Source organism: Staurois parvus, unplaced genomic scaffold, assembly GCF_062004578.1.
Source record: "Staurois parvus isolate SC_StPar_1 unplaced genomic scaffold, SC_StPar_1.0 ptg000405l, whole genome shotgun sequence".
Taxonomy (NCBI): domain Eukaryota; kingdom Metazoa; phylum Chordata; class Amphibia; order Anura; family Ranidae; genus Staurois; species Staurois parvus.
In genome coordinates this window covers 185475-205000 of record NW_028318201.1, presented here as the reverse complement: position 1 = coordinate 205000, position 19526 = coordinate 185475, and the positions used below count along the sequence as shown (strand labels likewise).

General features: G+C 43.8%; 1 protein-coding gene across 6 annotated transcripts in view; it reads right to left on the bottom strand.

Annotated features, from left to right (window-relative positions):
- UBXN6 (UBX domain protein 6) overlaps window positions 1-19526 on the bottom strand; it is a 335037-nt gene that overhangs the window by 143419 nt on the left and 172092 nt on the right. For all 6 annotated transcript variants that reach the window (XM_089686670.1, XM_089686671.1, XM_089686672.1 and 3 more), the window contains 3 exons: window positions 16510-16585; window positions 16347-16431; window positions 15989-16208 (listed from right to left, as the gene is read on the bottom strand). In XM_089686670.1, coding sequence (XP_089542796.1) covers window positions 15989-16208; window positions 16347-16431; window positions 16510-16585 — 381 coding nt within the window. The remainder of the gene's footprint in view (window positions 1-15988; window positions 16209-16346; window positions 16432-16509; window positions 16586-19526) is intronic.

Below are 19526 nucleotides of genomic sequence, written 5' to 3'. Positions count from 1 at the left end.
AGTCTTCACAAGGTTGGCACACACTGTTGCTGGAATGTTGGCCCATTCCTCCATGCAGATCTCCTCTAGAGCAGTGATGTTTTGGGGCTGTCGCTGGGCAACACAGACTTTCAACTCCCTCCAAAGGTTTTCTATGGGGTTGAGATCTGGAGACTGGCTAGGCCACTCCAGGACCTTGAAATGCTTCTTACGAAGCCACTCCTTCGTTGCCGGGGCGGTATGTTTGGGATCATTGTCATGTTGGAAGACCCAGCCACGTTTCATCTTCAATGCCCTTGCTGATGGAAGGAGGTTTGCACTCAAAATCTCACGATACATGGCCCCATTCATTTTGTCCTGTACATGGATCAGTTGTCCTGGTCCCTTTGCGGAGAAAAAGCCCCAAAGCATGATGTTGCCACCCCCATGCTTCACAGTAGGTATGGTGTTCTTTGGATGTAACTCAGCATTCTCTCTCCTCCAAACACGACAAGTTGTGTTTCTACCAAACAGTTCTATTTTGGTTTCATCTGACCATATGACATTCTCCCAGTCCTCTTCTGGATCATCCAAATGCTCTCTAGCAAACTTCAGAGGGGCCGGACATGTACTGGCTTAAGCAGGGGGACATGTCTGGCACTGCAGGATCTGAGTCCCTGGCGTCGTAGTGTGTTACTGATGGTAGCCTTTGTTACGTTGGTCCCAGCTCTCTGCAGGTCATTCACTAGGTCCCCCCGTGTGGTCCTGGGATTTTTGCTCACCGTTCTTGTGATCAATTTGATCCCACGGGATGAGATCTTGCGTGGAGCCCCAGATCGAGGGAGATTATCAGTGGTCTTGTATGTCTTCCATTTTCTAATTATTGCTCCCACAGTTGATTTGTTCACACCAAGCTGCTTGCCTATTGCCGATTCAGTCTTCCCAGCCTGGTGCAGGTCTACAATTTTGTTTCTGGTGTCCTTCGACAGCTCTATGGTCTTCACCATAGTGGAGTTTGGAGTGTGACTGTTTGAGGTTGTGGACAGGTGTCTTTTATACTGATAACAAGTTCAAACAGGTGCCATTGATACAGGTAATGAGTGCAGGACAGAGGAGCCTCTTAAAGAAGAAGGTACAGGTCTGTGAGAGCCAGAAATCTTGCTTGTTTGTAGGTGACCAAATACTTATTTTTCACCATAATTTGCAAATAAATTCTTTCCAAATCAGCCAATGTGATTGTCTGGATTTTTTTCTCATTTTGTCTCTCATAGTTGAGGTCTACCTATGATGCCAATTACCGGCCTCTCTCATCTTTTTAAGTGGGAGAACTTGCACAATTGGTGGCTGACTAAATACTTTTTTGCCCCACTGTAAATTTGGTGACCTCCTAGCACCCATCTCTTAAACTGGATTATTGGTCAGTTGGTCTCTGTCCACACCCCCTTGATATCATAAAACAGGGACTGACAGGGGGCGTGTCCAAGATGGCGACCGGAGCGGCCTCATAATCCGGAGCCCCGTCGCCTCTCCATCTAAAATGTTGCTATCCTGGCGGCAGCGGACCTGTTGTAGGCACCGGAGGCCCAGCCATCCCTGTCTGTGCTCTGAAGAGGGGAGCTGAGTGGTTTTGGCTCCTCTCCAGGGTGGCGGACTATCGCGGCCTGGTGCAGCCTCGTTCAGGGCCGGACTCGCGTCCATCTGCGCCGGCCGGACACGTGAGTGCAGTGGGGGAGTGCCATTAACGGCCATCGGTCCCCCCACCCGGACGACCCCGGGGACTGTGGCCAGACAGGGCCGGGGCCTGAAAGCCTGCTGTGGCGGACAGCCACTGGTGGGAGAAGGATCTGTGTTCTCTGCACCCCCTCTGGAGGGCTCTGGAGCCAGCACCCCATGGGGGTCTACAGAATTACAGCCCATGTGCCTGTCAGCCCTACCACAGAGTCTGAGGCCTGCATGTGGGCCTCAGGGTGACATTCATTTTTACAATATACAGACTGTGCTGCTGTATTTAATCGCACCTATGTAGCCGCATCCTTATATCTACATTGGGCTGTATAGGTCCCCTGGGGTTATTCGTATTCTTGGCTATATAAGTTTCAGTTGATCACCCCCAGGAGACTTCCTGCATGCCGTCCACCAAGAAGAAAAGTAAGGGTAATGCTCAAAAATCCCTTACAACAAATTTACTGAAGTCACAGAAAATTTGCAGCATGTCTCAAGATAATTCTGCCCGAGCATCCCCATCCCACCTCGTGCAGGATACTGCAGCTCATCCAACTACACAACACAGTGAGTACACACAGCAACTCACAAAGGGGGACTTAGAATCTTGTTTGGAGACTATGTACACCAAGTTGGCCACTAAATTCCAATCAGAACTCCACAAGAGTACAAACCTCCTCTCTCAGGAAATAGCTGCGTTGGGCTCCAGAACTGACCGTTTAGAAACAAAACATGATGAGCTCAGCTTGGCTTATGGCAAGCTCTCCAGAGATCATGACCACTTAAAAAAGGAATTGCAGGTGCAGGTGGAGGATCTCGATAATCGCAATCGCAGGAACAATCTGCGCATTCGGGGAGTTCCGGAAACGGTGACTGATCTTTCACAAGCTACATCCAAATTGTTTAAAGTCTCTCCTTCCGGACCATGACCCTAGATCCTTTGCATGTGTCCGTATCCATAGAGCTCTATGCCCGAAACCCCCTAACGATAAACCGCCTCGGGACATTGTTCTGTGTATGAAAGATTTCTTGACCAAAGAAGACATACTCAGGGCTGCTTGTAATACCACCACGATTTCTTTTGAAGGTTCAACTCTTTAAGTCTTTCTGGATATCTCACCAGCTACATTGGAGAAGCGCAGAAAAATTAAAGAAATCACATCTGCCCTTTTCTCAGCTCGCATCAGCTACAAGTGGTGCTTTCCCTTTAAATTAATAGTTCCACACAATGGTAGCACATACACAGCCAAATCTCCTCTCGAGGGACGACAAATTCTGGCTAAATTAGGCCTGGCGGACGCTCCTTCACCTCAACGTTGACCCCCCACCCCTCGGGCATCTCCTATCTGGAACACTTCATCTTCACAAAGGGAAAGAAGGAGAGTCAGACAAGATCCGGGTTGAAAGGGTCTTTGCTCATTTGCATATAACTCATTATATTGATAAGATGAGACATGCTGCAACTTTATTATATTCATAAGTGTTTTAACTTTGATTAATCCTTCAGTCATTGGGACGTGCAAAAATTTTCCTTACATGGGTCTTAGAACCCTTTATTTACAGTCCGCATGCTGATTTCATGTAGTTTCTCGACATGTGACCCCACCCTGTCACCAAGCATGGCTGGAGATGTCACTGCCTAGACGTGGAGTGGCCGCTCTGCTTCCCATGTTTTACAATGGCGGGGCTTGGGCCCGGTTGGCCCTTTGATGTTAAGTTTCTATGTCCTTTCAGGAAAGGCATCTAGCCTACTGATCCATGGTCTATTGTGTTTTTTTTTGTTATAAGGGCTCCTAGAGCCCTATTTCTACTGTTGTATGTTCTTGTTTTTCTGATAACTTTGGTACATGATGGTAGTCATACACAATTTTGTGGACATCCCGGCCTCAACTTTGGGACTGGGTTGTCTCATAAAATGATACTGATAGATTTGTTCTTACACGATGCAGAACTAGATGTTCTACTGATTAGTCAATTTCTTTTTGATAATTTTCAGATGGTTATAATTATGCTGACTGATACTATTTTTTTTTGCCATGGAGGTTCACTGTATCTCACATAATGTTCAGGGTTTTATTTCCCCAAACAAGCGTAAAGCGGACTTCCTCCAGTATAGACGCTTAGAGGCAAAGATTATTTTGTTACAGAAAACCCATTTCGCAGCCGCTAAACACCCCACATATTTCCACAGATCCTACAAGTAGGGGTTTTACACCTTACACTCTACTAAAAGTATAGCAATTTTTCTCCACCACTCGCTCCCCTTCAACATGTTTATCGGGATCCCTACAGCATATTTATCATTCTTAAAGGTACCCTTTCGGATCGTGCACTCACGATAGCCAATGTTTATGCACCTAATGTGGCGCAAGCATCCTTTTTTTCACACTTTTTACAGTTCTGGATAAATTCTTATCCCCCAATTATTTGGTGAGAGTTGACTTTAATTTGGTAGCTATCCCCCTTCTAGACAGAAGTTCATCTTCACCTTCCTCCCCGGCCATTCCAAAATCCCTCACTAAAAAACTAGATACTTTCCAATTGATAGACTCCTGGAGGGCACATAATGTGGGAGCGAGGGACTATTCATTTTACTTCCACCCACATAACTCTTACGCTAGGCTAGATTATATTTATTGCTCCCCCATATCTACTACTATCCCCTACTCCTGGAGATTAAACGATTCTACAGTATGCTTACTGATGTTAACTCCCGTTAGGAAGTAGTTACTTCAATCCAAGAATACTCTCAGCTGATTGCCACCCCTGATATTTCCCCGGCTCCTCTGTGGGTGGCCCATAAGGCGGTCCTTCGAGGCCGCCTTGTATCCATGGCATCATCTAGAAACAGGGAGCGGTGGAAGCAAATTCAGCAACTTACCCAGGATTTAGAAATGCACGATAGAACTCACGTTGGCAATCCTTCTCTCCTTAACAAAAAGCTGATATCGCAATAGAGGCTAGAACTGAACACTTTACTATCCCAGAGAACTGAAAAAGCTTTACGATGGCCTAAGGCCTCTTTTTTATTACATAGTAACTCAGTGTCTACTATGTTTGCACGGAAACTGAACCATTCTATACGGCCCCCACATATATATAGGTTGCGTACTAAGAATGGTTCTATCTCCTCTTTACCTCATGAAGTATTGGGTATTTTTGAACAATTTTATTCCACCAGATTAGCTCCCCCACAAACGATCTCCACCCCTCCAGATGGCTCATGGCTTGACTCTCTGCCCCTCCCTGCTCTCACACCCTCTCAGATAAGCTCTCTTAATGCCCTGTGTATCCTAGAGAAAAAACCTGTGCGATTAATGCACTGCGAACTTCCACGGCACCGGCCCAGATGGATTTACAGCTAGTTATTATAAACATTTTGCCCCTGTGTTATCTCCCTATTTGCTGTCATTGTTCAATAATACTTTTCAGGGCGGAAAGCTCCCTGAGGAGATGCTGTTGGCTAACATGTCCATACTACCTTAAGCGCTAAAAGATCATCATCTACCTCAAAACTATAGACCCATCTCTGTGATGAACAACGACCTTAAAATATTATTTATAATAATATTAATAAATAGTGTGTGTGATAGTGTCCTCTGGCCCTATATGTTCTCACTGTTGCAGAAGATGGGTTTCCACGACGAATTTCTGTCTGGGGTACATGCTCTGTATGCCTTCCCCCAAACAAGAATTACACTCCCAGTATGCAATTCGGAATTTTTTACGCTGGGCAGGGGCACCTGGCAGGGATGTCCACTGTCACCTTTATTCGCGCCAATTATGGAACCCTTGGCGATTGCTATTAGAACACACCCGAACATCTTGGGGTATCCCCTCTTGGTATCACAATTTAAATTATGTATGTATGCAGATTATGTCATGCTTTTCATTACTAACCCATTAGAATCACTGCCGAATTTATGCACATTATTGAATTCGTTTGCATCCATATCGGGCCTCACTGTAAATTTTACCAAAATCCGTTGTTATGCCTATTAATGTTACTGGTTCCCTGGGCGAATCTCTCCGCAGCTCTTTCCCATTTCGTTGGGCCACAGATTGGATCTCCTATCTGTGTGTGTATCTTACTCCCAGCTATTCGAGATTATTTGCAGTTAATTACGCACCATGTGTGTCACGCCTCTCTACTTTGTTAAAGATCTGCCATGGATACCCTGTCTAACTGCACTCAAACTGGGTGTCAATTGGGATCCTTTGCTGAGGAACAGCTTGACAGCTCTGAGTTCCACGATCTTGATGAGTTTTTTTCTTCTGCCTTAATCATGTTTCTTTAAATGTTAGGGATTGGAAAACTCCTCCCCAGCCTGCCAGACTTGCATCTGTTGTAATATCCTTCCAATCCCTGTTGTCTCTCGCCTTGACTACTGCAATTCCCTGCTCACTGGATTACCTTTACATAGGCTAATCCATGAATCCTGCTGCCAGACTCATCCACCTTACTAACTGTTCAGTGTCTGTCACCCTTCTCTGCTATTCCCTCCACTCACTTCCACTTGTTCAAGGAATAAAATTCAAAGTACTAACAACTTACAAAGCTATCCACAACTCTTCCCCCAGCTACATTACTTACCTGGTTTCAAAATATCAACCAAACCGCTCTTTTTGGTTATTCCAAGGCCTCCTGCTCTCTACTTCTCATGTCACCTCCTCCCATGCTCACCTCCAGGACTTCTCCTGTCCTATGGAACCCCCTACAACAATCTATCCGACTACCTCCTAATCTATCCACCTTTAGACGATCCCCGAAAACCTTCTCTTCCACGATCCCCCACAGCTACAGTTAGGTCCATATATATTTGGACACAGGCACAATTTTCATACTTTTGGCTCTGTATGCCACCAGAATAAAATTAAATGAAACAATCCAAATGAATATGAAGTGTAGACTTTTAGCTTTAATTCAAAAGGTTGAACATAAATATCAAGTACACATTTTAGGAACTGCAACCATTTTTATACACAACCCCTCCATTTTTAGGGGCTCGAATGTAATTGGACAAATTAATATAATAATAAATACAATATTTTTTTTTTATATATTTTGTTGAAAATCCTTTACTAACAATGACTGCATAAAGTCTGGAATCCATGGACATTACCAAGGACTGGGTTTCCTCCTTTCTGATGCTTTGCCAGGCTCTAACTGCTGCTGTCTTCAGTTGTTCTTTGTTTGTGGGTCTTTCTGTCTGTAGTTTTTCCTTCAGCAAGTAAAATGCATGCTCAGTTGGGTTGAGATCAGGTGATTGACTTGGACATTGCAGAATATTCCACTTATTTTCCTTTAAAAGCTCCTGGGTTGCTTTTGCAGTGTGTTTTGGATCATTGTACATCTGTACTGTGAAGCGCCGTCCAATCAACTTTGCTGCATTTGGCTGAATCTGGGCTGACAGTATATCTCTAAACACTGCAGAATTCATCAGGCTGCTTCTGTCTTCTGTCACATCAATAAACACCAATGACCCCGTGCCACTGGAAGCCATGCATGTCCATGCCATCACACTGCCTCCACTAAGTCTAATCTGGCTTTTCTATTCTTCATGCTTATGAATGGTTTGCACCTTGTGGTGAACCCTCTGTATTTGCGCTCGTGAAGTCTTCTGTTGATTGTAGACTTTGACAATGATATGACCACGTCCTGGAGAGTGTCCTTCACTTGTATGGATGTTGTGAATGGGTTTTTCTTTACCATAGAAAAGATCCTGCGATCTTTAAGCCACTGTTGTCTTTCATGGATGTCTATGCTATTTTATGTTGCTGAGCTCACCAGTGCGTTCTTCTTTCCTCAGAATGTACCAAACTGTTGATTTGGCCACTCCTAATGTTGCTACTATCTCTCTGATGGATTTATTTCGTTTCTGAAGCCTTACCATGGCTTGTTTCACTTGTATGGACAGCTCCTTTTAACGCATTATGTAGGTTCACAGCAATAGATTCCAAATCCAAATACCACAATTAGAATCAACTCCAGACCTTTTACCTGCTTAATTGATGAAGAAATAACAAAGGAGTAGCCCACGCCTGGCCATGAAACAGCCTTTGATTCAATTGTCCAATTACTTTTGATCCCTTGAAAAAGGGGAGGTGGCTACTCTTAAGAGCTGTAATTCCTAAACCCTTTCTCCACTTTGGATGTACATACCCTCAAATTAAACCTGAGAGTGTGCACTTTCGGCCCACATACAATATATAACTATAACTAGAATATGTTTTGGTAAATACCTGAAAAAACTAAAATTATGCCTGTGTTCGAATATATATGAACCTAACTGTATTACCTTTTCTATCACTTGACCATCGCTCTTACATTGTAAGCTCTAACGAGCAGGGCCCTCTGATTCCTCTTGTACCAAATTGTTGTGTAACTGTAATGTCTGCCTTAATTTTATTAACTGACATATCAGCATGGTTGTCAGACCACTTTCTCAAACTCAATCTTTATAAAACTGAGCTCATAAATATTCATTCCTGCCAGTGCCCACCCCCCTGACATCTCCAAAAATATCAATATCAACTATCAGTCCCTCCCAAATATAACTATCAGTCCCTCCCCTCATGCCAGGGTGCTAGGTGTTATCCTGGACTCTGACCTGTCCTATGAGACCCAAATCCAATCACTTTCCAAATCTCATAGACTTCACCTCCATAACATCTCCAAAATAAACCCGTTTTTAACCGTTGAACCATGGAGCACCTTATTCACACCCTTGTTATCTCTTGCCTCGAATATTGTAACTCCCTCCTCCTAAGTCTACCTCTTTGCAGGCTATCAGTCTATCATGAATGCTGCTGCCAGACTCATCCACCTTACCAACAGCTCCGTGTCTGCCATCCCTCTCTGCCAATCCCTCCACTGGCTTCCCATTGTCCAACAAATACCATTTAGAAAAATAACATCACACAAAGCCATTTGCAACTCTGCCCAAGATAGATCACCAATCTTGTCTCCAAATATCACCCAAACCGTCCTTTCTGCTTCTCCCAAGTCTTCCCGCTCTCTAGCTCCCTTGTCTCCTTCTACCATGCCATCTCCAGGACTTTGCCAGAGCCTGTCCCATCCTCTGGAATTCCCTACCCCAATCTGTCTGGCAATCTCCTACTCTGTCTACTTTAAAGCGATCCCTGAAAACTCATCTCTTCAGGGAAGCCTATCCTATCTTCTATCAACTGAATCTTTTATTTCTCCCAGCAGCTCATCTCTCACAGGTTTTCCCTTTTGTTCCACTTGCCCGCCCCCCCAGGAACAGGGCCCCCTAGGAACAGGGCCCTCCTAACCATCTTCTATTGAATTGTACTGTTGCTGTAAATCTTGCCTTTATATCGTAAAGAGCTGCGCAAATTTTTGGCTCTATATAAATCCTGAATAATCATAATAGTAATAATGATAATAATAATAAGTGAATCATAAACAAGAAATTTTTATCATCAAATAGTCTGACACATTTCTTTGTCCACACCGTGGCTTTATGTAAAGGTATTGTCTAAATGACCAAAGTGCCCAAATAGATCTGTGTCACAAAATCAAAAATGTACTATGTGCACAAAACCAATGCGCCAAGTTTTCCACCAGGTGCCAGCCAAACCGCTCACCTCCTCTGTAGACCTAATAGTATAGGAGGTTTAACCACACATTACAGAGGTCCCAGGCAATACACCATCTTCTTATACAAGAATCATGCCTCATCAGCACATCAAGGGTTAACAGGTGAAATCCTCATGCAACTCCCAGAGTACATATAATAGACAAACACCAAAAAATAGTGGTCTCTGTTTTTATTTAAAATTAAACAACTGCACTTAAAAACACTAACACAATAAAATGCATAAGCTGCTTTAAGAGAATAAAACATCCATCCGCCCAGCTCCAGAAGGGGTATTGCCTGGGACTTCAGCAATGCGTGGTTGGACCACCCATAATATTAAGAGGTCTACAGAAGGTTGAGTGGTTTGGCTGACACTTCGTGGAGGCCATGTAACATTTGTTTCGGTCACATAGTTTTGGATTTTATGAAAGAGATTTATTTGGGCACTTTTGAAATTTTGACCACATTTGTACATAATTCCATAATCTGGAGAATATTTGAATAATTTGGGGATTTCTTCTTTTGATTATAGTAAGTTCTTGTGCGTGACTCACTTAATTAGTTCACACTAAAAGTAGCGCTGTACATTTTTTGTGTTTTTTAGATGCTAAGAGTGATAAATTCATTATTGTGCTGGCAGCTTTATTTCAGTTGATTCTGGAGTTTATTTTTGTAATTCAGGGCCTTTTGCAAATCTACTGCCCTTAGACAGTTTGTGGTTGATTTGACAGAAGAAAAGGGTGAGGAGGTAAAGTTTTGCAAGGCACAATAGGTCTCTTTGTGCCCAAAGGGGTGTGGTGTGATGGAGGGGAGTCCACATGAACACGGTCAAGGTTTTGAATACAGTGGCAACAAGAGTTACTAAACCCACAACTGTAAAACAGGTCCCATGCCCTCTCCTCTTTTGTCCCTCGCCTATCACAGGGGGACACGGTGCCGCTGCAGCCAAGATGGTGGCTGCTTCCAGCACAAACGCTGACACAGGTGATCACACCACCACTCTGCAGCCCTCAACTTCCCAGCCTCCGGACCCTGCCTAACCAGCGGGCATTGCCCACACAGTGATGGCGCTCCTCACAATTACTCTCATGGCAGCAGTCTTAAAGGGCTAGAACAACTTCACAAAGATTTCCATGTCCAGGCCCATCGCATTACTCAGATGGAAGATAGGATTTCCTCTATTGAAGATGACTCATTGGCTCTTTCTGCCGCAGTAGCCAGACTCACTACGGTTCAAAGAGATCTTCAAGATAAGGTAGCTGATCTTGAAAACCGCTCATGGTGGAACAATCTGCGCATCATAGACCTACCCGAGGCATATACTCCCTCCATGCTGATAAACGTGTGTGCTACATCCATTCTGGAGCACCTAGGCCTGCAGTATCCATGTTATTATTATTATTGTAAGATTGCAAGCTCAAAAGAGCAGGGCCCTCGAACCCCTCGTGTTTTGCATTGTATTGTTACTGTACTGTCGCATGTTCTGTTCCCCTTTGTAATGTACAGCGCTGAGCGAACTGTTGGCGCTTTATAAATACTGTATAATAATAATAATAACTGCTTTTGTTCGCGGACTACTCGATAGAGGTTATATGCCAAAGTAAGGCCTTTTCTGCGATTTGCGCCACTCTTTACCACAAGCAGGTTAAATTCCCTCTGGCATATCCTGCTGTCCTCCACATCCAACCAGCGGACGGAGACATGCTATCTTTCACCTCGCCCTCAGAAGCAGAGCATTATGTCAATAACGTCCCTGAAGCAGCCATGGATCAAAGTCCTTCTTCTGCAGAATATTCCTCCCCCTCCCCAATGGGAAACCCCATGCCCTTCCAGAACCAGCCAAGTCCTCAAAAACCACCTCATAAACGGGTGCAATTTGGTCGGGCCAAAGACCGCTGACTTGCCTCACTGGGATCTATGTAATGGTTTTCCTTGTTTTTATATGTTCTCTCAGGGACTATTGTATTTCATCCTATAGTGGCTACTGAATGGTCTTGCAAACCTATCCCCCTGGGTAGGCGAGGAGGGCTCTCAGGTTTTCTTCCCCTTTTATCCCTCCTTCTCCCTGCCTTACCCCCTCCCCTACCTCTAAGAATTAATTTTGATAACAGTGAAGTACTCCCTATAAATTCTACTACCTCAACGCGCTGGATCCTTTCCTCTCCCTTTAGTATAGCTAAACACTCAGTTATTTATTTGGGCATTCATATAGGCAGAGAATTATCATCGCTCTACTACTTTAATTACCCTCCTATAAATAACAAGATTGTACAGGAACTGGAAGCTTGGACATCTCTTCCCCTCTCACTCTTTGGGAGATGCCATTTCTACAAAATGGTTTCCTTTTGCTTGATCCTTTACAAACACTCCCTCTTATGTTAAAACATTCCGATGTTCAGAAGATTCATGAGGCCCTACAAGCCTTCCTATGGCAGCACAAAAAAACAAGTATTGCATTACAAAAGCTAAGTCTCCCAAACAGCGAGAGGGGTGCAGGCCTGATGAATATTAGATTTTACAACTTGTCCTGCCTTCTTCGCCAGCGTATCGATTGGATTGCTGGGAAATCGTGTTACTCAAATTACTCTTTGGAGGAGGCCCTGGTGTCTCCTCTACATCTTCCAGCCATTCTGCATTCTAATCTTAAGGCCCTACCTGGACCTCGCCGATCTAATCTCCTAATCAGAGACACAGTATTGGCCTGGAGGGAAATACGGAGACATCTTGGCCTACCACTACAGATATCTTCCTATCCTTGGAAACCCCATGTTCCCTCCAGTAAGTGAACATGCATTTACCCACTGGTCTCATAGAGGACTTAATAAAGTTATCTCCATCTTTGATGATGCTGAACTTTCAGCCCTTTTCAGTACTAGCTGCCAAATATTCCTTACCGAGATCTCATATCTTTTACCACCATCAGTTGGTGACCTTCCTCCGGAAGTGCTATTCCCCAAAACAAAATCCTTTCCAACGCTCCTTTTAAGAAATTCTACTGCAACAGGACCACTACTCCATCTCAGCTATCTACACTCATCTAAAGTCTCACCAATCTGCAAAACACCACCTTACTCCATTTAGGCCGTTGACCCCCATACTGTCTACTGATGAAACTCCGCATAAAATACTTTTGGGATACAGGAACATTTCTTCACTTGTTCTCTGCAAAACATGGAGTGAAACGCCATCATTCAAAATCATCCACAGAGCTTACTATCCTTTCACAGCGAATCCAGCTGTCGCTCCCCGCCCAATATGTCCTTAGTGTGACTACACTCGACCTACCCTGGTTCATCGTCTATGGGAATGTGCCCGAGTTTCTACCTTCTGGGATCGAGTTCTTCGGTACATTAATCAATTATACAACGTCTCTCTCTCCAAAGATCATATGCTCTGTTCCTTCAATTATCAAGACCCTGCGATGTTGACACATCCTAACACTTCCCCAGTGGATACATATTTATTAGTGGCTGGCAGAGCCCTCATGTAAGCTTGGATACATCCAAACCCCCTACAGCTCAAAACAGTGATACAGGCATTAACTGTCTCATTTAATCCGGAGAAGCTAGACACCATTACTCAAAACTTCAAGTCCACATGTCGCTTTATCTCAAGACGGAGGCGCATCATGGGACATTCCTTTACTCCGGCTGAATTAGCCTCTCATATGGAACCTTTCCGATTTTCAGCTTGTTATCTCAAAGCTCAACTAGAGAATACGTTGTCCAATTCCTCTTGTAGCCCCACTCCATAGCTACCTTTTCCCCTAACAATAGAGCCCACGCTCCTCCTGAAGATTCCTAGCCCACACAACACTCTTCCTCAACTGTCTTTTTCAATAGAGATGTTCTTGTTCAGGCTTTCGTAACCAAGCTTCCTTTCCTAGGGAATTGCTTAACTTTTGAGGTTCCGCTTATTTTGAAATGCCTTGTTTCATTGTGTCTATTCTGACACTGTTTTTTCCCCCACTACAACTGTTGTACTGACTTTTGTGCTCATAATTCTTATGAGAAATGGTTTACAGAATTGTATGTCAAGATAGTCTTGTACTCACTGTATAAAATTCAATAAAAATTGTTTAAAAAAAAAAAAAATTAGTCTGTATATGCAGTAAAGCATGCTTGTTATACTCACTGCGGAACCTAAAGTGTTAAATCTCTGCATTGTGTAAAATGCTGTTTGATCTTGTCTTCTCTGATCCTCCCCTTCTTTTATTGTCACTAATCCACCTGCCATAGTACAGATAAGCAGTGGCAAGTCTGCACATGCTCTGTTTGGTGTGGATTGTCTAAAGAGTTGTTTTTTTTTTTTTTTTTTTTTAGGGAGGGTGCATGTAATCGGCACAGGGCCAATTAGCACTGTCTAGACATGGAGGCAGGGGTCATGCAGCCTTATAGAATAGTCAGAGGAGAATGAAAACTCCTCCTAAAAGATTAACCAGTGCTTGGCTGGACATTGATAGAAGTCACAAGACTGCTATATACTGCTGATGAGAAAAGATATTTAGCAGTTTATATTTCCTAAAATATTTTCCTATTGCATTTCCATGTTCTGTGTACTGTGGAAGACCAGATATAGCGAATGCAGGGTCATGGGCTTACTAACTAAGAAAGTTTATAGTGAATGCAGGGTCATGGGTTTAGTAACTAAGAAATCTTAAAAAAGGTGTGTCAAATGGATTGGTAGAGAATTTTCAGAAAGAACTTTTGAGACTTTTCTTTACATGTACAGTTTAGAGCATGTGCCAGGTAGATCACGAACAGGTCCCCATGTTCCCACCCTGCGTTTTCCCCCATGGCTGCAGAGCAGTAAGGTGCACGCTCAACCACTACATGGCTACAGTTCCATCCAGCAGAGCTTCCACCGGCTTCTCCAGCTCACCGGCCACGTCACTTCCGGGCCTTCGGACAGCCCCTTCTCCAGGAGTCCTGCAGTTGCCGGATCTACTTACAGTGGCATCTCCTCTAGAGGACACCTGCCCATAGTGTCACTTTTGTCTCCGGAAAAGGGTACTGAGTCATTCCTCAGGCCAGAACATGCAGCTCAGCCGTGGCAGTTTCCCTGCTAAAAACTCTGTATATGGAAAGATCTTTTGTGCCTTCCTGACCTACCTGCACCATGCCCTCCTGACCAACCTGCACTATGCCCTCCTGACCCCCCTGCACCATGCCCTCCTGATCCCCCAGTACTGTGCCCTCCTGACCTTCCTGTACCGTGCCCTCCTGACCCCTTCAAGTACCATATCCTCCTGACCCCCCAGTACCGTACCCTCCTAACCCCCCTGTACTCTGCCCTCCTGATCCCCCAAGTAATGTGCCCTCCTAAAGCCCCTTCACCGTACCCCCGGCACCATACCCTCCTGACCCCTCAGTACTGTACTTTCCTGACCTGCCTACACCATACCCTGCTGACCTCCCAGTACTATACCCTTCTAACCCCACTGCACCAAGCCCTCCTGTCCCCCCAGTGCTCTCCTGACCTCCTGTCCTCTGTCCTGCTAACCTCTGACGAGCTCACCTGTCAGGGTCCTGTCCACGGCAGAAGTTCTGGAAGATCGGCATTTCTGCCAGTACTCTGCATGGCCTCAGAAGCACACATCAGCCTCAGTTTGGTGCCAGACGGCCTTTATAAGGAGGCTCATCACTTCCTCATGTTGCTGGATGATCTTTAGCTCCCCATGCCTTGTTCCTGTTTCCTGTGTTATTTTGACCTGTGATTTCCTGATACCGACTCGGCTTGCTCTTGGACCTGTCTACTCTGCTTAACCCCTGATCTGACCTCGGCTTGGCTTACGGATACTCTCTCTCACTCCTCTGGGTATGACCTCGGCTATCCCATCTGACTACGCCTGCGCTGATTCCCACCTGGTACCTGACCTTGGCTTGAACCGGCTATCCAGTAAATCTCTAAATCCCGGAAGGGCTTGCATACCTCGCACAGGCGCCACCTGTCTGCAGACCTATCTCCGTACATCAGCTGTGCTTCTGGGTAGACCACCAACCAGCACTCCTACAGGTGACTTGTGGCACTTTGGGCCTGACTCCTGCTGTCCCACTCTCAGGGGAGTCTGGAACTTAGCCGCAAGGGAAGCCCTCTCTCCATTGGCCTCCATCACCAGGTACGTGATATCTCCCCTATACTCTGCCCTACAGATCCTTATACAATGCTCTTCATACTGCTGACCTCTGTGCATGTCTCTTCATCCTATTGGCCTTTGTACACTGCCTTACCTACTACTGACCTCTCTACACTGCCCTACATACTACTTACACTGGCCAGAAATCAGAGCAGATAACCAGGTCTGAAACAAGTTAAAAAATCAGTCTGCAGTACCAGATGTTCTACTTTAATGATGAACTCCGGCATCAGACTTTTGGGGGTGACCAAAACAAACCACATGAAACAAACTGTGAATGACAGTGAATGTCAAGTTTCCCCATAAAGCTAAATTTGAAGCAAGGCTAAGTTCACATTTGTACCGTGACATTAGTTTTATAAGATTTTTTAAAGTTTTGTTTATGCTGTCTTTACTTTTTATTGGGGGCTTGCTAGGTCATTTCTTTTTAAAAAAGGGTGGGGCACCCTGGTGATCTTTGATCTCTTCCATGTTGTCCAGGTAAATCTCTACCTTACAAAGGTTGCCTACCCCTGGTTTAGAGCTAATAAACCTAATGATCTTTAAATTATAGGCAGTATGCACTTACCTCAGTTGGTGCTCTTGTTTGATCTCATTAACTGTTAGGTTGTAGAAATCATCAGTTAAAAAAAATCGCGTAGCTTGAAGTGATGGGGCAAAGATTCGAGGCTGTCTTTCAAGAGTGGCCCGCATAGGCTTTCCACTTAACAAAGAATCCCGGTAACTTTGCAAATTATCCAGACTTTTAACAGCTTCACTGCTCAGCACATAGAAGTCGTCTTGCACATCTAATAGGTTAGATAGTACACACATACAAGATAAAATAAAGGAACTTTAACACTTAACAAAATATCTTGAAAAACATTTAAACAAAATATTTTGCATAGTGAAAATGTGATTGCCTTTGAAGAGGCAACATTTCTGACCTTGTCCAGGCAAAGTTAGCATCTTCTTCTCAAATCCAACTGCCTCCAAAAATTCAAGTGATCCTTCTAAACAGTTAATTCTTTCCTACAAATCACAAACAAAGGAATAAACACATGAACTAAAAAGTGAAATTCTGGACTCTGCCCAAAATCCCAGCTTCACCTGAAAAACTTTGTTGGAGAATCTAATGGCGCGATACTTTTCCTCATTTGGACTACCAATTATATTATTGAGATACCTCAGAAGAAAAACAAATAAAGAGGTTATTTAAAAAGAAATACAGTTAAAAGAAACATGCCACTACTTCTACATTATTTAAAGGGACACTATTTAACTGTGTAAATACATAAATGCAGTAGCTTTAATTCCAAGACACCACCACAGCAGCATAAGGTTGTGTGCTGAAAGCTCATTCACTGTGCGCTTTCAGCACACTGACTAAGCTGTCATTGATAGCTCTCGGTCAAGACCTCTGATCAGAAACCAGCAAGATGGGCTCTTGAACCCATCTGTCAGAATGAATCACAATAGTCACAGAAGTTGCACCACATCACGGGCATTAAGGCCCACTTAAAAGACCACTGGAAGGCTATGTTAAGGGGTAAAAGCAACACTGTCTGGACATACTTCATTACAGGTAAGAAAGGTCAAAAATCATTTTAAGCTATACTTTAGGTTGAAGGGTAGGTTCACACTACCAGCAGAGAAAAACCTGTTATTTTAGTGATCGCAGCTGTCATCAAAGTGGGGAGCACAAGGCTCTGTTTCCCCATTTTTTTCTAAACTTTAATGTAATGTCTCAAAGTGCAATTCCATTTAGTTCTATGCACAGCAATGGAGCAGAGAAAGAAAAACACAGGTTTACACAGAGATCTGTTGAACTGCGCAGAAAAATGCAGACATGTTGCATTTCTTCACACCACTCTGCAGGTGACAGCTGTGAGAAAGTGTGAATGGGGCATATAGAAAACCACTGTTTTCTGTGTGCTCTTGCAGAGATCTGCATTTTCTTATGCAGAAAAATGTAACTCTCCACTGAAGTGTGAACCAGCCCTAAATTGTATTTCACTTTTGAAGCCAAATGAGGATAACACCTACTTTATATTTGTTGCATGTTACCATTCAGCATAATTATACAAAAAATGCTGCTTACCTTATGCAGGGGATCACTTGTAAAAGTACAAACACAGCATAAACATAACAAATACCATTTGACTCATGTAGTTGGAAGAAGATACATCAGGAATACTAAAGGTTTCTCACTCAAGGTCTGCTCCCAAGGGTAGAGAGGTTGAAGGGGCAAAAACAGGTATCCCCGCCAAAAAGCCTCCATTAAAGGGTTAGTACTGATGCACTCAAGTTGTTCTCAAGCCATCTAGGCTAAACTCTGTATAATTTTTTTGGGCATCCCGTGGTGGTAAGTATCCTGATACAGTGACATTTTTCAGTTGATTAGTTGTTTCGAACTGAAGAGATGGTGGAGTTGACTTTTTGCAGTTCACTGTAATATCTTTCCTGGAATAAATTTGCATAAGACCTATAAACATTCTTTCAGCTGTAGTAAGGAGCATATTCTCAACTAGGCCCACTAAACTAAATTTAGGAGTGGAAGCCAAACTGGTCTGAGTGACTGCATTCACAGAAGTAAGGATCTCCTGTGCTGGGACATCCAGGATGCTGGGGATGTGTCCTGGATGGCAGGTATATATCTCCACTGTCTGGGTTGTGGTCCCTTTAAGGGGGGTAACTTGTACACAGTTTGAGTACTCAGGGGTTCTCACCCATGCAGGGTAGGGGATTGGGGTTGTTCTGCCTCCGGCAGAGAAAATTCAGCATGCAATATTAAATTCATTCACTAGCTGGAGCTGATAATACATTTACTGTTTTACAGAAACTAGAGACTGTTTAGATAAGAATTAATAAAAATACCCAAAATTTTGAGAGAGAGGGAAGAGATGCTTCTAGGACATTCACACTCCATCTTAGAGACTTGGGAGACAAGGAGCCAGCTATCAGAGCACATGCTGAACTGGAACTTGCATCCTTTTGCATCCCCTAACGGGAGCATCTCTGGCAAGAAACACATCTGTAGCCTAAATATTCATTGTGTTTTCTGTATGTTCTTACATTAATTGTATATATTTCTCATCTATTTTTCTTAATACTTAGTTTCACCCATCCTGTTTTGTTAATAAAGTTTCAAGATTACATTCAGTTTGACTTATTGCTGAATCAGGGGGTTTAGTTGTATGTCAGGTTATACACAGGGAAATGTGTAGTGAGGACAGAACAGTGGTAGTCGGCTTGTAGAGGACTGATTACAGTATTCTCAGAATTGTTAAGTCCTCTTTTTGGATCTGGAATTTAGGCAGAGAGATTTTTGGCTCGGAAGAACCTCCAAACCCTAATTACAGGGACTTAGGGGTTAAGCCATCTGCAAGAGAGGCCTAAAGAGGAACAGAAATCCATGAGTAGCAGAGAGGGATGTCACCCTGTTAGGGGACAAGTTTGCCAAGTTTTTGATTTGGTTATACCAGGAGTATGAGCGGTTTACTTTATTTTTGCTGAAGGAAGCTTGCTTGTCTGCTGTGTAAATTCAATAAAGATCGTCACTTTTACAAGTGGCTGGCTGGTGATCTTGCGTTCCCATATTAAACTGGCTCAGTTTATCCCTGATAAAAGCTGATCAGGTCAAGCTGTTGGGATAAAAATTGACTTTTAAAACTAGTTTCAATTTTAAATTTAGCCCAGCATTGCGGATCAGGAATTGTGAAAAAGAATGCTAGGGACGGAATATTTAATTAAAGGGGCATGTGGAGAAATAAAGCCTAAAGTCATCAATTCCAAGTGGAGGTCCACTCTCCAGACCTTAATAGTGTTTTTCACAGAGGGTGTGAGAAGGTATGGGGTCTTCAAACCATGATGTGAAAGTGACTGGAGAGCCTCTAAAGAGCATAGTGGAGGAGTTGCTGATGTCCTACTGGAGCTACCACCGGGCATGGCACTAGTTGGCCAGTACACCCTGTAGGGTCAGACTAACTAGACTAGTACATTTGTAACATGGCGTGCTTGGATGCCCCAGATGAAAGAGGTAACAGCTGTAGGAGTTGGTTGACAAAGGATTTGGTTGTTGAACATCAGACAGCCATCCCAATGCTATAGGTTTTAAGAGGGTAGTA